The sequence below is a fragment of the Geotrypetes seraphini genome, chromosome 2, assembly GCF_902459505.1.
Source record: "Geotrypetes seraphini chromosome 2, aGeoSer1.1, whole genome shotgun sequence".
Taxonomy (NCBI): Eukaryota; Metazoa; Chordata; class Amphibia; order Gymnophiona; family Dermophiidae; genus Geotrypetes; species Geotrypetes seraphini.
In genome coordinates this window covers 115,958,850-115,977,701 of record NC_047085.1, presented here as the reverse complement: position 1 = coordinate 115,977,701, position 18,852 = coordinate 115,958,850, and the positions used below count along the sequence as shown (strand labels likewise).

The 18,852-nt window shown below is 41.0% G+C and overlaps 1 protein-coding gene across 4 annotated transcripts in view; it reads right to left on the bottom strand.

Annotated features, from left to right (window-relative positions):
• Positions 1-10,744: 10,744 nt before the first annotated feature.
• The window catches only part of SDR16C5 (short chain dehydrogenase/reductase family 16C member 5), a 75,988-nt gene continuing 67,880 nt past the window's right edge, over positions 10,745-18,852 (bottom strand). For all 4 annotated transcript variants that reach the window (XM_033934185.1, XM_033934183.1, XM_033934182.1 and 1 more), the window contains exon 7: positions 10,745-11,224. In XM_033934185.1, coding sequence (XP_033790076.1) covers positions 11,131-11,224 — 94 coding nt within the window. In that variant the 3' untranslated portion in view covers positions 10,745-11,130. The remainder of the gene's footprint in view (positions 11,225-18,852) is intronic.

Below are 18,852 nucleotides of genomic sequence, written 5' to 3'. Positions count from 1 at the left end.
AAGTAAGACAAGCAAGCAACCCGGGTAAGAAAGGCAACGGGAACTGTAATTTTGCAAGCGGTGCTGCTTGCCCAAAGCTTCCCTCTGACGCAGCTTCCTGTTTCCGAACTGGGCGCATGGTGGGGTGGGGCGGGGCAGGGGGCCCAGTGTACTTGTGTGCCTAGAGGCCCTTGATAAATTAATCCTGCCCTGCTTGCACTGGCTACGGTTGGAAGCAGGATACTGGGTTTGATGGATCTTCAAGCTGTCCCAGTATGGCAGCTCTTATGTTTGTAACTATACAATAAAATACCAGCACAGATGTAAAATATAGACTTAGACCTAAATTCTAGGTTGCCCACAAAGTTCAGAAGAGATGTGCTTAAGAACAAACAGGTCAATCTCAACACTGGCATTGAATTGTATAACTACGTTTCAACAATCTTCACATTAATCTGTGACTACAGTTTCTTATACACTGGATTACCCCCCTCCGTAGTTACAATCTCTTAGTATCCAGATCCTCAGAAGCACCATGTGGGGCTCAAAAAATTCTCACTGCCCCTGGCTTCACATGCCGCCTCATCACTGGATCATTCTATTTTGTGATTTTTTACAAATATTTTAAATATAGTGCTTTTTTTATATCATTATGAGTAGAGTGAAAAGTAATACTTAGCTCCTGTCTATGTGGTCTGCCTCTAGGGTATTTCACCGTCATGACATGTTTCGCTGGGTAGCTTTATCAAAGTGTTAGTTCTAGTAAATTTTCTCGCCTCTCCTGACAACTGGTAGTATATTACTTCTTTCCTGGATTGTCTTGTATCATCCACTCTGTTTTGTTTTGTGCAGTGATGACACCTGAATTACATAATGTATCTATCCGATTCCATTGGTAAAAGTATCCAACATTAATGTCTTTGGTACAAACACACTGATAAATACTGATTATTTTGTACTGTCAAACAACCAATAATTAACTGGAAAATAAACATCTACATTTACAATTCATAGATCCCTTAAAAGAGAAGCCTTATTTATACACAGTTGTATAATTTTTTATAAACTCCATAGAGTTTGGCTGAGTTTTCTTCCCTTTGAGCAAAAAGTCACTAGATGGCGATATGGGACAACTAGTTAAGAATAAGACCAAGAAAAGGAAATGTAGTCAATATAACAAATCGAAACCAAATGCAGAGGATACATATTTCAACTCAGACATATTCTAATCACAAAATAGAAAATTACAATATGTTTTCTACTCACAGAGGAACCTCTTGGTCAGAGGAAAAATACACACTAATTCTTGATTCAAGGCAACTTTAATATACACAAAAGGTGTCACAAAAGTAGTGCAAAATTGTCAACAGGCAAATGCTATCTTATCTCTGTCCAGTGTTCCAGGCTGACAACAAATCCACTATTTATAATCATTTATCCAGGACTGCTAAAGCAGCTTCCTTAGATAGGGCCTCTTTTACAAACCCATGGTAGCTATTCTCTCACAGCAAATGCACCGACCAATCACTACTGCAGCTTTGTAAAAGGAGTTCATAGATTTGAATGAATCAAGGTAGTAGCAATTTGGAATTTACATATCATGCTAACACCATAGATTATTTTTAAATTTATTCATTACCATGAGGGTTGGTCATTTTGATTCTTAAGTTTTTAGAAAACCAGCTGATCAGTATCGCCTTTTAAAATATTCTAGTTCTCAACTTAACTCTTTAATTGGCAGATGATGAAAACAGCTGCTTTTCGTAACTTGATGTTGAACGAGAGCAACAGTGCCAAGTAGCAGGCATTTAGAGATGCAGATCTCCCATAAGAGCCACAGAAACAAATGTTGCTTCTGAGCAACAATGCAAAATAAAGGGTTAAATCTTTGTAGGTGAATTTAATAGTCTGCTCTTGAAACTTAGAAGATTCTGCTTATCAGCTCCTGAATTAAAAGTCTGCTTACCAGCTCCTGAATTTAAAAGCTCCATGATGGGGATATCCTTCTTGTACTAGTGCCTGCTGGACAGATTTATTAATGAGGCCTTCTTTGTGGCAGGATGAATCCCCATTGTTTGTGGATATATATTGCTGTATTAACCAAGATCCCATTTAATTAAATCTTAAAATTTAGTTTTACTGAAAGATTCTTAGGTACACATGGAGTATTAACACAGGTTCCAGTTTTAACATATAATAAAGGGTGGAACTACAGAGTTTGTCAATTCCTATTTTGATAATGCAGTATGACATCATTCTGGTTGCTCAACCAATTCGAAAGGACATAGTCCATGTTGACATTGCTTAGTAGGCACTCAGGCCCTGTTACTCAAAAAGTTTCCATGCCAGTAAGACTTGTTAGGTTTGATAGCATGGAAACACTCTTCCTGATGCACAAAAAAAGTTTTCTGTGGCTGCAGCCACTGAGAACCCTATTAGTATTCTAATGAGGTTTCCTTGTGATGCATAATGGGAACACCCCCTCTCCTCATTTCCAAAGAATTTGGGGTTGAAATTTTCCAGCAGCTCTGGAGCTGGCAGTAGTGGTTGTGCATGTGTTGTCTGCTCACACAACACATGCACAACAGCTGCACCCCTCTAAAAAAAAAAACAGGGAAGAGTGGCAGCTGTAGATTTCTAAAAGGTAGTGAAAGAATCTACAGACAAACAGTAATGTATAACCCAGAAAAAGCATTTTACAACTTGGTTAGCCTATTCCCTTAAAGAATCCTACAGATCAGCAAGCTTTGGTATGTGATTTTTTTTTTTTCCCCTTACTGGTTGAGTGGAATGCGACAGAGGGTAGTGATCAATGGAGATTGCTCTGAGGAAAAGGATGTTACCAGTGGTGTGCCTCAAGGTTCTGTTCTTCGGCCTGTTCTTTTTAACATTTTTATATACGATATTGCTGCAGGGCTGTCAGGTAAGATTTGCCTCTTTGTGGATGATACCAGATAGGCCCTGAGCTGCCAGTGGAAGATGCTGGAAGGGAAGACATGCGGAGAGACGCTGACGCTGGCTGTTTGCTTACAGGATGTGCCTCTCGCTGCGAGAGGCACATCCTGTAGGCAGTCAGCTGGCGTCTTTCCTCCTCCCCGGCATCTTGCAGCACACCTGAAATCTCAGGTGGCACACAGTTTGCGATACACTGGACTAAGGGATGAACAAACAGACATTTGGGAGGAATGCTATCCTTTTAAGGGATTATTTCATAAATGTGAATAAAACTTGTGTGCTCAAATGAATGTGGGGATATACAGTAAACTGAGAAGAGCTGAATCAGAATAGGGGAGTTGTAATCTACTTCCCATGGGTTCAAAGAAGGGTAAAAATGGTGGAAAGTCCCAATAACCCCAGGTTCAGGAGTTAAGTGTTATTGGCTGGAAATGAATTTTACACTGCACAAAATTATATCTGTATATTATACTCATTTGGGAGATAGTCCTCTAGAGGGAAAACCCTGTTACTGGTCACTACAGAGCTCTTATGAGAGAACTGGTATTCTGAGTACCACTAGAGGCACTCCTGAAGAACAGAAGACCAGCAGCCCTTGGGAGCTAAGTTCATGGCAAGTGACCTTTGGGAGCAGCTCAGGGCAGAAGGGCTTTAAGATGCACTATTTATGACTTTGGGCTGAGGAGAAGAGCAAGCCCTCTAGTGGGGTGCCCTGTTGAGAGCTTGTAGTCAGAACCTCAGCAGGAGTTGCAGTTGGCTCCCTAAAAACATTTATTGGAGGAGGAGATTAGTGGTCTTCAGAGCTCAAGAACAACCAGGAGACTACAGAGGGAGAAGTCCTATGGGCCTAGAACAGTGGTCACCTAGAGAGCTTCAACGGAGGGTGAGGTCTTGGGGATTGGGTGAGGGGGGATTAGAAAGGAGAGGAGGGATTTAGACACACAGTCATACCCATCTATTACCTAACTAAGAAATTTAGGAGGAGTTTGCAGCTACAGTTGGCAGTTAGAAATGAAAGAGGTGTAAAAGTTCAAAAGACTAAAACAGAATTGAGAGATTTAAAGATTCAAATGACTATGAGCTAATGGTTTTGGATATCTGAAACATATACTAATGCAATTGGCTTAACTGCATAACAATCGGTTCAAGTGTGGAAATATTGAAATTTTTGAAAGCTGTCCATGACAATTTGCTTTATGATTAGACCTATGTACATAGTTCAAATAAATCTATTTATTAGCCAACCTTGTTCACAGAAGTTTTTAAAAAATTTTTTCCTGGGGGTAGAAGAGGGTGAACCCGCCCACTAACAGTGAGCATTAACCGAGTTAAGGACTGAATGCCTTTGGGGGACTCCAGCCAGGTCAGGCACCAGACCCCAAGCCACCCTGAAGGATTGCGTTACACTGGTATTGTATATTTATAATTGTTTTAAACATTTGTATCACAGTTTCAACCTCTGTTGCAACCTTAGGGAGAAACGTGGCCATGTTGGGTACGTGTTTCTTAATAAATTGCTTATTTCCTGGTACAGTTGGTCTACTTATTGTTTTTGCTACTGATTGCTTGCAGATCACCTCTTCTTGTGAGTTTCACTTATCCATCCTATCCAGCATGTCCCTTTTGCATCCTTGCCCTCCGTCTGCTGCATCCCTTTTGTGTCTCTGTCCCTCCCCAGCATCAGCTTTTCTCCCTCTCTCTATGCTGCTACCTCTCCTCCCCCCACTACAAGGCCAGCATCTCTACCTCTTGCACCTTGAATTCCCTATGGCCTCTAGTCTGGAATCTCTGTCTTCATTGATTGAGCATCTCTCCTCCTCCCACTCCCTTTTTGATCTAAGTCACTCTCTCTCCTCCCCTTCCCAGTACAGCGTCTCCTCTTCTCTATCCCCCTCCTCACTCTCTTTGTGTCCTTTCCCCATCCCTGTCCCCCCTATGTAGGTCTGGCCTTTCACCCCCATGTGGATCCAGCATCCCTCTCGGTTCTTGACCCAAGCATCCCAGCGTCTCGCTCTGTTTCCCCTCCCCTGCATGAGTCTAGCATCTCCTTCCCCCCTGGCTTTCACAAAGTGACAGCAGCTAGTCAGCAGAGGCAGTGCTGTAAAATAGGCTGCCTGGATCTAGCCCCTCTAGGGCCTTTTCTCTTCCACATCTGCCTATTGGTAGCAACATTAGAGAAATTGGACAGAGCACAGGAAAGCCTCTGGTGAGGCTGGCCACAGGCAGTCTGTTTCCAGCACTGCCTCTGGCAGCCAGCCAGTTTTTGCCATTTTAGGAGGGCCAGTGGGGGAGGGGGAACAAGATGCTAGACCCATGCAGAGAAAAGGAGGAGAGTGCTATCAAACACCAGAAAGTGGGGGTGGGGGTGTCGGCGTACAGGAAGGTAAATAGTAGGATGTAGCCCCTATTCTTGGACATACCTTGGCATTTTGCCAAACTTGTTCAATGATGACTAGGTTTCTGGTGCGGCAGAAGAATTTTGCTCCCTGGTGGGAGTGCAGGACCTGCAAAAGTGGGAGGCTCCTGCTGAATGCAGGAGGCTTGGCAGGTCTGGTAATGATATTAAAAGACTTGAAATGGTTCACAGGAAGGCAGCAAAAATGGTATAGGGTTTGTGCCAAAAGATGTACTAGGAGAAACGCGAAGATTTCAGTATGTATAAGGAGGGACAGACATTGGGCTGACTGCAGGACCTCACAAATTACATCACACACAGGCTGCAGATCAAAGTCAAAGAACTTTATGGATGTACAGGAAATAACCAGTCTTGTTTCTCAACAGTCTTGGTATTATTAAAGTCTCTTCATATGATGTTCCTGTTATGGCTCTACATTTCAATGTACAATAAGCTTTCTCAAACATAATCACAGTTATAGTAGTTGGTCTCTGACATGGCTCCTCAGTTTCAAGAGCCAAGAGATAATTGGCAGTCTTTGGTTACCTTACACACAATCCATCTGAGTTTGGGTTACGCCTTTTCTCTGGAACTCCTTTCAAGTACAGCAGCCAAACCAGGACACCCTGGGAGAAGCCTCCTCGCCTGTTCTGGCAGAGGGCTTATAACTGCTCTCTCCTTGAGCCCCACCCTTCAGGCCAGGCTGTTATTTCCTGCCTTAAAGTAGCTCCAGTTCCAGCCTAAATGAAGTAGTATTCATATGGAAACTCTGGCTTATACCACCACTCCCTCATATAAACAAATGAAGCAAATCTGTTTCAGAGACAAGAAAGCAGTAGAACTAAAGGACACAAATTGAGGTTCTAGGGCAGCTGATAGGCGTACCATCTAGAAACACTAAATTTTTATTTTATTTTAGATATTTTAGGAATAGAAAGAAGTGGAAAAGCGGCACTGCATGACTCAAAGGTAAGGAAGAAAGTAGCTGATAAAGATAAGGCTGAATTGCTTAACAAATATTTATTTTCTGATAGCGTGCATTTGTATTTCAATTTTCATAAGGCATTTGAAAAAGTACCTTATAAAAAATTTCTGAGGAAAATAGGAAGTCATGGGGTAATGTCCAGTTATGGACTAAGAACTGGTTGAAAGACAGAAAACAGAGAGAGTAGGTTTAAATGGTCAATATTTTCAATAGAGTAGGGTAAATAGTGGGGTTCCCCAGAGGTCTGTGCTGGGACAGTTGCTTTTTAACATTTATCAATGATTTAGAAATGGGACTAACTAGTGAGAATTAAATTTGCAAAATATTAAGTGTTGTATCTAAGTTAAAATGTGATTATTTAATGATACACTTATAAGTTTTAAAAAATGAATATTTATTAAAAAAAAGAAAAAAAAAAAGAGAATTAAATTTGCTGATGACACAAAGTTGTTAAATCGCAAGAGGATTGTGAAAAATCGCAAGAGAACCTTATGAGACTGGGAGAATGGGTATCAAAATGGCAGAGGACATTTAATGTGAGCAAATGCAAAGCGATGCATGTAGGAAAGAAGAACCCGAACTATAGCTATGTGATGCAGGGTTCCACATTAGCAGTCACTGCCCAGGGAAAGGATCTAGGTGTCATAGTTGAGGATATGTTGAAACCCTCAGCTCAATGTGTGGTGGAAGCTAAGAAAGCAAATAGAATTTTAGGAATTAACAGGAAAGGAATGGAAAACAAAGATGAAAATGTTATTTCCCTTGTTTCAATCTATGGTATAGCTGCACCTCGAATACTGTAATTCTGGATGCTATATCTCAAAAAAGATATAGTGGAATTAGAAAAGGTACAGAGAAGGACAACGAAAATAATAAAAGGGATGGGATGACATCCCTATGAGGAAAGGCTAAAGCAGCTAGGGCTTTTCAGTTTGGAGAAGAAATGACTCAGAGGTGATATGATAGAGGTCTATAAAATACTGAGTGGAGTAGAAAGGGTAGATGTGAATCACTTGCTTACTCTAGGACTAGGGGGCATACGATGAAGATACTTAGCACATTTAAAATAAACAGGAGAAAATATTTCTTCACATGTGTAATTTAAAGTCTGGAATTCGTTGCAGGAGAATATGGTGAAATCAGTTAGCTTAGCAGTGTTTAAAATATGTTTGAATAATTTCTTAGAGAAGTCCATAGCCCATTATTGAGATGGCTTGAGGAAATCTACTGCTTATTCCTGGAATAGGAAGCATAAAATCTGTTTTACTACTTGGGATCTAGCTAGGTACTTGGGGTTGTGGGTTCAAATCCCACGCTGCTCCTTGTGACCCTGGGCAAGTCACTTAATCCTCCATAGCCCCAGGTACGTTAGATAAATTGTGAGCCCACCGGGACAGATAGGGAAAATGCTTCAGTACCTGATTGTAAAACCGCTTAGATAACCTTGATAGGCAGTATATAAAATCCTAATAAACTTAATAAAAACTTAAACTTAACTTAACCTGGGTTGGCCACTGGGCTTGATGGACCTCCAGTCTGTCCCAGTATGGCAATTCTTATGTGCTCACAGCTGAAGTGCCGGGAGCAGGACTGCAGGATGGCAAAAGACAAACACAAATAGGGATGGAGGTGTAGTAGACCCTAATAGATTTTCAGAGGATTGTGTTCGTGAGGAGCTAGCTAAAAAAGTGGACAAAGCGATGGAACTGGCTGGTGTACAGATGAAGGTACTGAGGGAACTTTGAGAAGTTCTGGCAGCTCCGCAAGCTGACCTTTTCAATGTTTCTCTAGAGTTGGGAGTGGTACCACCAGTGGACTGGAGAAGGGTGGATGTGGTCCCTCTCCACAAAAGTGGAAGGAAGAATTGGGGAACTACAGCCATAAGTACATTAATGGACACACTTTTAAAACATAGAATTATTTAGTTATATTTCTATCCCGTTATCCCAGGAGCTCAGAATAGGTTACCATTGACAGTTGCAATAAAATTATAGGACACAGTTTATAAGCAGTCATAGGGGAAGAGGGGGAGGGGTATAGGGGAGAGCAGGGGAGCGAGAGTTAGGAAAGGGACCTAGGAGCAAGGAGAAGGCAGTCTGTAAGGTCATCAGCAAGTCTTGTGATCTTATCTGGGCAGGCAATTGGTTCCAAAGACAGGGGACGAAGTGGCTGTATAAGTGTCTGTGCGCTGTTTCCATTTGAAGGGATCTTCCTGCAGGGATACATAGTCATTTCTCGGCCTAAGAGCGGAGTGCGCATGCAAGAGTGTATTGAGGTAGTTTTGATGCGATGTAGGCAGGGGTGATGTGGTGGAATCTCTTGTAGGCCATCACGAGGACTTGGAAAACATAGGCCCTCTTTTACTAAGGTGCACTAATCTTACTAAGGTGCATGTTAGTCTATTGATGCATTAGCAATTAGCGCATGCTAATTGGTTAGCACACCTTCGCAAAAGAGGGAGATAGTGTTTGTTAACTGGTAGCCAGTGTTCTGCATGGAGAATTGGGGAGATGGAGTTATGGTAATCTAGGTCATGTAGGAGGCGGATCACAGAGTTCTGGACACGCTGGAGGCGTTTGTGTTCTTTGGCGGTGATTCCATTGAAGATGGAGTTACAATTGTCCATTCTGGAGAGAACATAGGCATAGAGGAGTTGGGCTAGGTCAGGTTTAGCGATATACGATTTGATCCTTTTTAGCTGGCACAGGTAGTAGAAGGAGACAGAGACCTCTTGTGAGATATGGGCTGAAAGGAACAGGTGGCCATTCAGTATCACCCTAAGACTATGCACTTGGTCTTTTGCCGACAAAAGTATAGAGTCCCAAGATAGCGTTGGGCAGGTGAAACTAGTGTTCTTCTTTCTGATCCATAGTAGTTCAGTTTTGGCAGCATTTAGCTGGAGTTTGTTATCTGTCATCCAATTCTTCATGTTGGTGAGGCAGTGTTAAAGGTTGGCGAGTTGGGTTACTCGGGCTTTACCTAATGGGAGGAGTGGATTTTGATTTTGTATTTTTGGGCAATGTCAATCACTGGTCTGATGTATAGATTGAAGAGGAGTGGGGACTCCATATTTAATGGGTTTGGGTTCTAATTTGTTTGGGCCTAGTAGTACTGATTGAGTTCTCTGTTGAAGGAAGAAAGTGAACCAGTGAAGTGCAATCCTTGATTCCTAGTGTCCAATTTCCAATTCCAATGATGAACTACAGAAACTCTTGAATCCGATTATTCCAACTGCATATCACTGCTCTGTTGGAGGACAAATTCTAGCACAAATGGGTCAACAGAGGTTTTTAAGCAGAATATAAAGCCTAGAATACTGAGCAATTTAATGAGGGGGGGGGGGGTCTTGGTTAAAAGTATAGAAATAAGCATAACTAAAAGACATTTTGTATATTTATTTCGTATCAAATCTTATAATACAAAAGGTTCTTTAGTGTAGTAACTATATTAGATTTCTGTCAAATCATTCTTTTAAGGCTCTTCTAGTATGCTAAATCTTTGTCAAACTGATCTCTTACAAAAAATGCCCACAAGATAGTATGAAAAGGAAACTTAGGATATTTAGCATATAAAGTATGTTGAAATATTTTGACCCTGATTCTACAAAGTGCGTCCCGATTTTAGGCAGCTGTAGGCGTCCTACAGCTGTCTAATCAGCCAATCGGGATGCACGTTTTTAAAAAAAATGCTCCCCAGGCAGGCCGCCTATATTGAAGGCGAGGCCCACAAGACACCTAAGCTCGCCTAAGGGCCTTAGGCGGGCCTTAGGCGAACCTAGGTGGCCCTACGCGTCTCCCTAGTAGAGGAAGAGACGCTTACAATGTAGGCCAACAAAATGCTGGTCTACATTGTAAGTAGACGCGGCCGCTATACTTATTGTGGCAAGGGATCTCTCTGCTGCTATAAGTATAGCGGACCGCGGCCGCCTGTCCAATTGCTCTAGGCGCCTGGGCCAATCAGGCCTTAGACTTAGTGGGGATGGGCGGAACCGCTATGCCTAAGGCCTGATTGGTCCAGGCTTCTAGAGCCTGGGCCAATCAGGCCTTAGGCTTCGGAAGGATGGGCCGGGAAGGGGCGGGCCCGCCTCATTTCGATGAGATGGGCCTGCTGGCTGGACGGGCAAGTCCCGTCTGGCCAACAAGGAAAGGTTAGTTTGGTTGGGGGGAGGTTTGAGGGCTGTTAGCGCGGGGGTGGGGGTGCGTCTTCCGGCAGGAGGGATTGGGCACCCTCCTGCCAGCGATTGGTAGTGGCGGGGGGGGGGGGTCGGTAGTGTCGGGGGGGGGGGGGCATCTTCTGGCAGGAGGGATTGGGCACCCTCCTGCCAGTGATCGGTAGTGTCGGGGGGGGGGGGGGGGGGGCGGTCAGGCCTCGCCTTCAATATAGGCGGCCTGCCTGGGTAGCATTTTTTTAAAAAACATGCATCCCGATTGGCTGATTAGACAGCTGTAGGATGCCTACAGCTGCCTAAAATCGGGACGCACTTTGTAGAATCAGGGCCTTTGTGTCTGTAGCTTTTGTATATGAAGTTAGCAACATTATATATGAAAATATAAACAGCCAAAAAACTGTACTTAAACTGGTCCATTATTTCTAGACATGATAGTTTCATAATTAATTTGCAAGGTTTACTGATGATATTTTTCATGACTAAAGACAAGGCAACCTTGTTATAGAACATCAAAATACATTACATATCGTAGGAGCCTTTGCTAGAACAATGTCATCCAGAAAATTCAAAGATAACATTTATACTATTAGTATATCTAGAAGACAGCATCATTGCTTTCTCATCTTCATTTTATTTAGCCACTGGATTTCAGTCCTTTTTCACACGACCTTTGAAGTGATCCATGAAATGGAATGCTCCAAAGTAATCTCCAAGAAGAAATCCTAGTTTCACTGACACTAGACTGGAAAAACAAGAGCATAATTAAAACAGATTTTCACCATCTTTTTTTTTAAGGTATATCCATCACTACATTCCAAACCAGAAAATGCAAAACATACATAGTGCAAGTAAGTGAACAACTCGCATAGCAAGCAAGTCACCTTCATTATATGCAAATCTGCCTCATGCATATTCATTACTGGGATTGAATAAAGAGGTAGAGTGGCACTCCTTGTGAGTCCACTGATTGGATTAACTAGGAACTGGGAGGAGGGATTAAGCAGCATAAGAGCAAGTTAGGTTGTCAGGTCTTGTAGGTCAGTTTATTCCTTCCAGAGGGGAGATGTGGTTTTTGAGTCTAAGCTGCAGTTGCTGTATGATTAACAAATGTGATTACAGGTATGTGTTATACTGATATAGTTTTGAAAAGAAAGTGTGGTATTTGATTAAGGTTAGCATGATAGTGGAATGATGTTTATCTTGTCGAGAGAAAAATACAGTGAAAACCTGAAGTGGCTTCAGCTCCCGAGGACACCTGTGTGGCGAAATGCAAGGTTGTGTTGGGCTGGCTTGAACATTCTGTCAGGTGTTATTCAAGAGAGAACAAGATCTTATCATGAAAGCAGGAGTTTAATACATGAAGCACCAGTTTGACAAGGACATTTTAAATAGAACACTGGACAATGTGGAACTGATTATCCAGGTTTTCGGGGCAACAAGGGCATTTGCCTGGGTTGTTGGTGTTTGTTATAAGTCAGAGGGTGGTATATTTAATATATTTATAATATTTGTGAAAAAAGTAAGGTTGATTAATAAATTATTAATGTTGGGTGCATATATGTATTAGTTTCTCTTCTTCTAAATGTATGTTATGCATATTCATTAGGGATATCCTGAAAACCATACTGGCTGGTGGCCCCCAGGACAGGTTTGAGAACCACTGGTATATTAGATTAGATAAAATACAAGGTGGGCTCTTAATTCAACATTCTAAAAGGTATTCTGTCGTGCATTCCTTTGCAAGAAGGGAATACATAAAAGCTCGCACAATAAGCAGGTTTAAGTGCAGGGTCAGCCTAGCCTTGTGATCTTATCAATGCTTCTTAGTTCAAGTCTTTTTATTGGAATTATAGGCAACAATACAGAAAAAGAAAACAATACTTGCATATTATATTTTAATATATTTGCAATTTTGCATATTATATTTTAATATATTTGCTCCGCAAATGTGTTGTTCCAGTAGTAACCACGCTGGTGATTCCTCAGTAGGAGGTGGAATAAGCCATAGAGTAGCTTGTCTCATTAGAAAGGTTATATGGTAGCCGTGAAAGTCAGGAAAATTCACCCCTCTTTTGTCCTTAGCCGCTTAAGGACAAAAAATTAAAATTATTACTTTTTACCCTAACCTATTGTGTTTTCCCTTTTTTGTTTCACTTCTCTTTTACGATTGTAGTTCTTCCCCTTTTTGCCCATTGTTTGAAGTTGGTCTATATGTCTTATTAGTGTTTTATTAAGACCCCTAGATTTTATCTAGTATCCCCAGTTTTAAGATGTTTTTATGTAAATTTTATATTGTACACTGCTTAGAAACCTGATTAAGTGGTTTAAAAAAATCTTTTAATAAATTTGAAATTTTCTTCAATGTGATGCGCGGTTGTTTACTGCGCCAGAGAAATCCTGCCAACAGTTTTTCGATTTGACAGTAGATATTGAGCAGTAGTGGCTCGTGGCCAGTTGGGGGTGATGTCTATGGGACGGTAATGGAATGGATGTCAGGTCATGATGGTGCAGTATTTTTGTGGAATTTTTCTACAAAAGAGCCTGCTTTTCGTATGATTCTGGGTAACTCTAGTCAGATACAAGTGTAGGGTCATGAAATGGTTAACTGTTTAAAATATTGCTCTGGCCTACATAGCTGAAAACCGTGTACAATCTATTGACCTCATCTGCCTGAAATGTATGTCCCTGCCTTACCACATTGTAAGCTAAATAGATAAGAGTTTGAGCCATGATGTACCCTGCCCTTTTGTACATTTAACATTTAGAACTGTAAGAGTTAGATAAGTGTCCTGCTAGTGACCTGCTAGTGTGAGCTTAGAACCAATGAGTGTTAAGAAAAGTAACACGTGAAAAGCTTTTTCTAGAATTCAGTTGTATAGCCAGAAAAATGAATAAATATCTCTCTAACTTCCTGGTTTCGGCACTTCTGAGCCAGCTTGGAGCTCAGGGGTCCAGCATGCATTCTGTAATAAACCTCTTGTACTTTCTTCACGCCTCTGACTTTGTGTGTCCAAGTGACCTTTCACAAGCATATGTGTTAGTTAAGGCCACACCCAATAGAAGCGTACAAAAAATCGGTGAATTAAAATCTGAATATTAGCCAAGGCCAGAAAAACACACTACAGATTAATATTAAGAGAAAGTATAATAATATTATTTTTATGTACTTTGATATTAGGCTATATCATGGAGGAAATCAGGATATACATGGACTCCATTTTGTTCTGTCTTTCTACGTCTTTCTGTGTCTTGAACTACATTTTGTGTCAGTGACTTTCTGTCTCTGTTTAGATTTCCCGCTCCTAGCATCATGGTTCTAATTGATACCAGATGTGCCTTAGGCTGGGTAGGAAGAGCATATTAGATTAAGTATCCTAAACTAAGATATAATATGTATTAAATATGAATGACATATAATGTGTGTGAAGTTATGAATGTTGGGCCCAAGTATGGATGGATGAAGGAATTTTGTATTAAAAATGAAATGGAAGATACTAAGGGAAAAATCCTGAACACAACATCCAGAAATGGTTAACTTAGAGTCAGAGACTGCTGTTCCAGTCTCTAACATAGGAAGACTTCTGTGTGAAGATAAATGAAATTTGAAACTGTCAGCTCAGGAAGAGGGGGAGATAGCCCCTCCTTTCCTCTAAGGCTGACCAATTTTCAGCACTGTTTGTAGGTGAAACATGAAACTTAGTTGTTCAAAGCAGGCTTAGAACATTTCAGCATCTTGCCTGACACAGACAAATTGTCTGAAATAAGTTTTAAGAATGACAAAAAGAATATTGAATATGTAATAAAATGTTAATGTATATTCAGAAATGAATGTAAACATAACAAATGTAATTTCTGAAATTTTTAAACGTAGAGGAATTTTCTTTGTCTAACTTTTAAGACCACCTCTGTTAGTTTTGATTGGCCCGCACAGCCAATGATGTCACATTGAGCCAAAGGTATATAATGGGGGGCTTCGAAGTATACAGCTGAGTTCGTTATCAGAAGGCCAGCATTTTGGCAACTATAACGACCTCCCACTAACGCAACTAGCCTTTTGATGTCCATGATAGAAAAATAGAAACAATAAAATTAAATATTTTGGTAAATCTTGCGTTAGCATCATTTTCCATGTTTTTTGTTATTTTTCACACCTTGAGTGAAAGCTAGCAGCGTAATTGGTAACTGCAGCTTTATGAGTGTGCTGGCGTCCAATACCCATGCTCAATATCCGGTTTGAATAGCATGGGGATCATATTTAAAATATAATTGACTTTAGGTACAATCATCATCTTTATTGTTTCTAATCTCCCCCACCAAGAGATGTTGAGAGGAGACCATTTGTTAGTCAATTCTTTGACAGTGTTTAAAATATATTCTGTATTGTATTCAATAGATTTGTGAAATGTGGGGGCAAAGAAAACACCTAAATATTTTAGTCTATGATTTGTCCATGTAAAGCCAAATTGTTTGATTTCAGGTAATATAGCTGCACAGTTCAAAACCATGAGTTCCGTTTTGCTTTGGTTTAGTTTATAACCAGAAATCTGTGAATATTCATCTATAGTTTCCAGTAGATGAGGTATAGAATCTGGGGAAGTGTAAAGCAGAACGTCGTCAGCATAAGCTGATAGTTTGATTGTGTGATCACTGTATTCAAAACCTTTAATTAACGGATTGTTTCTGATTGCAATTAACAGTGGTTCTAGAGCGATATTGAAGAGAAGTGGGGATAACGGGCACCTTTGTCTAGTGCCTCTAGTCGGGAAGAATGTTTGCGAATAATGTTCACTGATATAAAGTCTAGTGGAGGGAAGTTTGTAAAGCACTTTGATCTTATTTATCACATTCTCAGAAAATCCAAACCACTGGAGGGTACCAAATAGATAGGGCCACTCCACCCAGTCAAAGACTTTTTCAGCATCTAAGCCTATAGCTAGAAGTTGTTGTGAGGTGGTCGAGGCCAAAGCAATATCTGCAAAAGTTCTGGTGTTATTGTATGAGTATCTGCCCTGCATGAATCCACTTTGATCAGGATTAATTATTCTGGAAAGAGTCTTTTGTAGTCTATTCACAATGACTTTAGCGTAAAGTTTGGCATCAGCATTTATTAAGGAAAGAGGTCTATAATTTTGTATTATTTGGGGGTCCTTTCCTGGCTTGGGAATCACTATGATGGAAGCTTCAATGAAAGTGCCTTTAACATCTAACGTGCTATACAAATGATTAAAATATTGAAGTAAGACTGGAGCAAGTAAATTTTGAAAAGTTTTGTAAAATTCTATTGTGATCCCATCTGGTCCAGGCGCTTTGTTAGGTGCCATACATTTTAAAGTGGTAGTAATTTCCTCTAAAGTGAAATCACCCTCTAACATATCATTATCTTCCTTATTTAAAATAGTATGCGGTAGTTTATCCAAGAAGTAGTATTGCTTGTTATTCCCATTAACCTCAGAGGCGTATAAGGATTCATAATATGTTTTGAAGACTGATAATATATCTTCATTTTTTGTGAGGATGTCCCAATACTATTCTGAATGGAAGAAATCAGTTTCCTGTCCGTTTTTGTTTTTAGATATGATGCTAAGAGATGACCACTTTTATTACTTTCTGCATAGTATGTGGAGGACCTCATAAAAACAGAATTAGCAGCTGTTGTACTTAAAATCGAATTATATTGCAATCTTATTTTTTGTAATTCCACTAACTTAGTTATGTTAGTAATATTTGCTTGATGTTCTTCTTCCAATTTTTTAATTTGCTGTTCCAGTTCTACTAATTTCATTTTAGCCGTTTTGTGTTTGGTGCGAGTGAAAGAAATAATCATTCCTCGGGAATAGGCTTTAAATGCATCCCAAAAGCAGTGTCATGTAGTGTCAGTAGGACTATTAAATTCTAAATACTCCAATATTGCCTTTTCCATATATTTGATGAATTCAGAATCTGAAATAAGGGATGACTTAAATCTCCAATTGGAAGGAGGGTTGGTTGAATTTTCACATTGCATAGATATTGATATTGCTGCATGATCAGAAACTAATATTTCTTTAATATCTGCTAATTTAATCTTGTTTAATATTCGGCTACTGATCAAAAAGAAATCAATACGCGAGTATGAGATGTGAGGGTTTGAGTAAAATGTATATTTTTTTTCTTCAGGGTGGAGAATTTGCCATGGGTCTGCTAATTTAAATTGTTCTATAATATCATGTAGCAGAGTCCATGCTTTGGTTTTTCTGCATTGAACAGAGGAACACCTATCCTTTAGTGCAGTGGTCTCAAACTCATGGCCTGGGGGCCACAAGCGGCCCGCCAGGTACTATTTTGAGGCCCTCAGTATGTTTATCATAATCAGAAAAGTAAAATAAAACAGTTTCTTGATCATATGTCTCTTTAGCTATAAATTACAATATTATTATTAAGACTTAGCCAAAAGGAAGGATTTATAAACTATAAAGAGTTTTACCTCATGGAAAATTGTCATTTCTTTAATAAGACATTAACTATTTTTTCTGAGGCTATCCAAGTACCTAGAAACCCAAAATGTGGCCCTGCAAAAGGTTTGAGTTTGAGACCACTGCTTTAGTGGGTGCACAGTCATATTATAATCTCCTATAACATAATCCGCCCTTGGGTGTTGTAATAATAAATCAGCAATGTCAGAGAAAAACTGTAAGTCATCAAGATTAGGTGCATAGATATTAATCAGCGTCAATACCTGTCCATTTGGGGTCTGCAATGTGGTGCTTACCCATCTGCCTCTTGTATCAGTAGAATTAGATATGACTTTGGCATTGAGGGATTTATTAATTATAGTTATTAGCCCGGGTTTTTTTTTTATCTATTGCCTCTGAGTAAAAAACATTTGAGGGCCAGTCAGTTTTAAATTTTAAGGAATCATTTTTGTCAAGATGAGTTTCCTGTAGCATCAGTACATCCGCATTCAGGTATTTCAAATAATTAAGAATTTTTACTTTCTTTGTGGGATTATTTAAACCCTTAACGTTAAGGGAACTGATTTTTAGAGTCATGATGGCATTTTAAACATTAGATTTCCATTAGTATGTAAAAGTTGCATAATAAACCAACAATTGTGAGATGTATAGCACACAGAGAAATGCGGCAAGGCAGTTAAAATAAAAGGCAATTCAATGAGCTGAAGCAGAGTCATGAACAACAAACAATGAACCTCCTTAATGGGTCTGCCTTAAAACAGTAGAAGAATTCAGCACAGCATGCCATCACTCCAGGCAGTGTCAGTATTATAAGTACGGTACAGTGGTACCTTGGTTTACGAGCATAATTCGTTCCAGAAGCATGCTCTTAAACCAAAACACTCGTATATCAACGCAATTTTTTCCATAAGAGTTAGTGTAAACTTGAACAATTCATTCCACATCCCCAAAAACTTAATTACCATTAGGGATGCCTCCACCGCTGCCTCTGCCACAGACCCATCCACGCGGCTCCTCCAATTCTCCTCCTCTGCTGCTGTTCGCTGCCTCTCACTGCGGGTGGTGCTGGCTAAGCAAACGCCGCCACCGCCACAGAGCCCGACTGGACACTGTTGGCTCTGCCGCTCCCGGAGGCTGCTGCCCCCCCCCCCCCCCGGATGCCACTACCCCCTCTGCTGGGATTCTCAGGTGCTGGCTCACTCCTGCCGGATGCACCTGGGACTCTCAGCTGCTGGCTCACTCCTGCCGGACTCCCATGCTCCACCCGAGGCCACTGGTGCTGCTATCACCTTTCCCCCCCTCCCCGACTGGCCCTGTCCTTACCCCTGTACCGCCGGTGATAGAAAATGCCTGCCGCCGGTCTGCTGCTGAGCCTTGAGCATCTGCACATGCTCAGGCCTTCTGGATCTCACCCTCTCCGAGATTCTTATGAGAATCTCGGTGAGGATGAGATCCAGAAGGCCTTGAGCATGCGCAGATGCTCAAGGCTCAGCAGCAGACTGGCGGCAGGCCCTTTCTAACTCCGGTGGCACACGGGTAAGGACAGGGCCGGTCGGTAGATGGGGAGGAGACAATCGTGAAGGGAGGGAGCAGCGCCGGTGGCCATGGGGGGAGCAATACTGTTGGTCGGGTGGGGTGGGGTTGGACGGGTCAGGTCGGGTGGGGGCTAGCAAATCGAGTCAATGCTCGGTTTACGAGTCAAAAGTTTGCCGAGTGTTTTGCTTGTCTTGCAAAACACTCGCAAACCGGGTTACTCGTAAACCGAGGTTTGACTGTAAGTGGAAAGAGAGCATAAGATAGCTCTCAGAAACCAATCTAACTACAGAGGAACTTAGGTTTTATCACCTAGTTAGTGTTATCAGCAGCATAGAGAAGATGTCGAACTGAGAACTGCTTCTTAACCTTTGGGCCTTCCTAG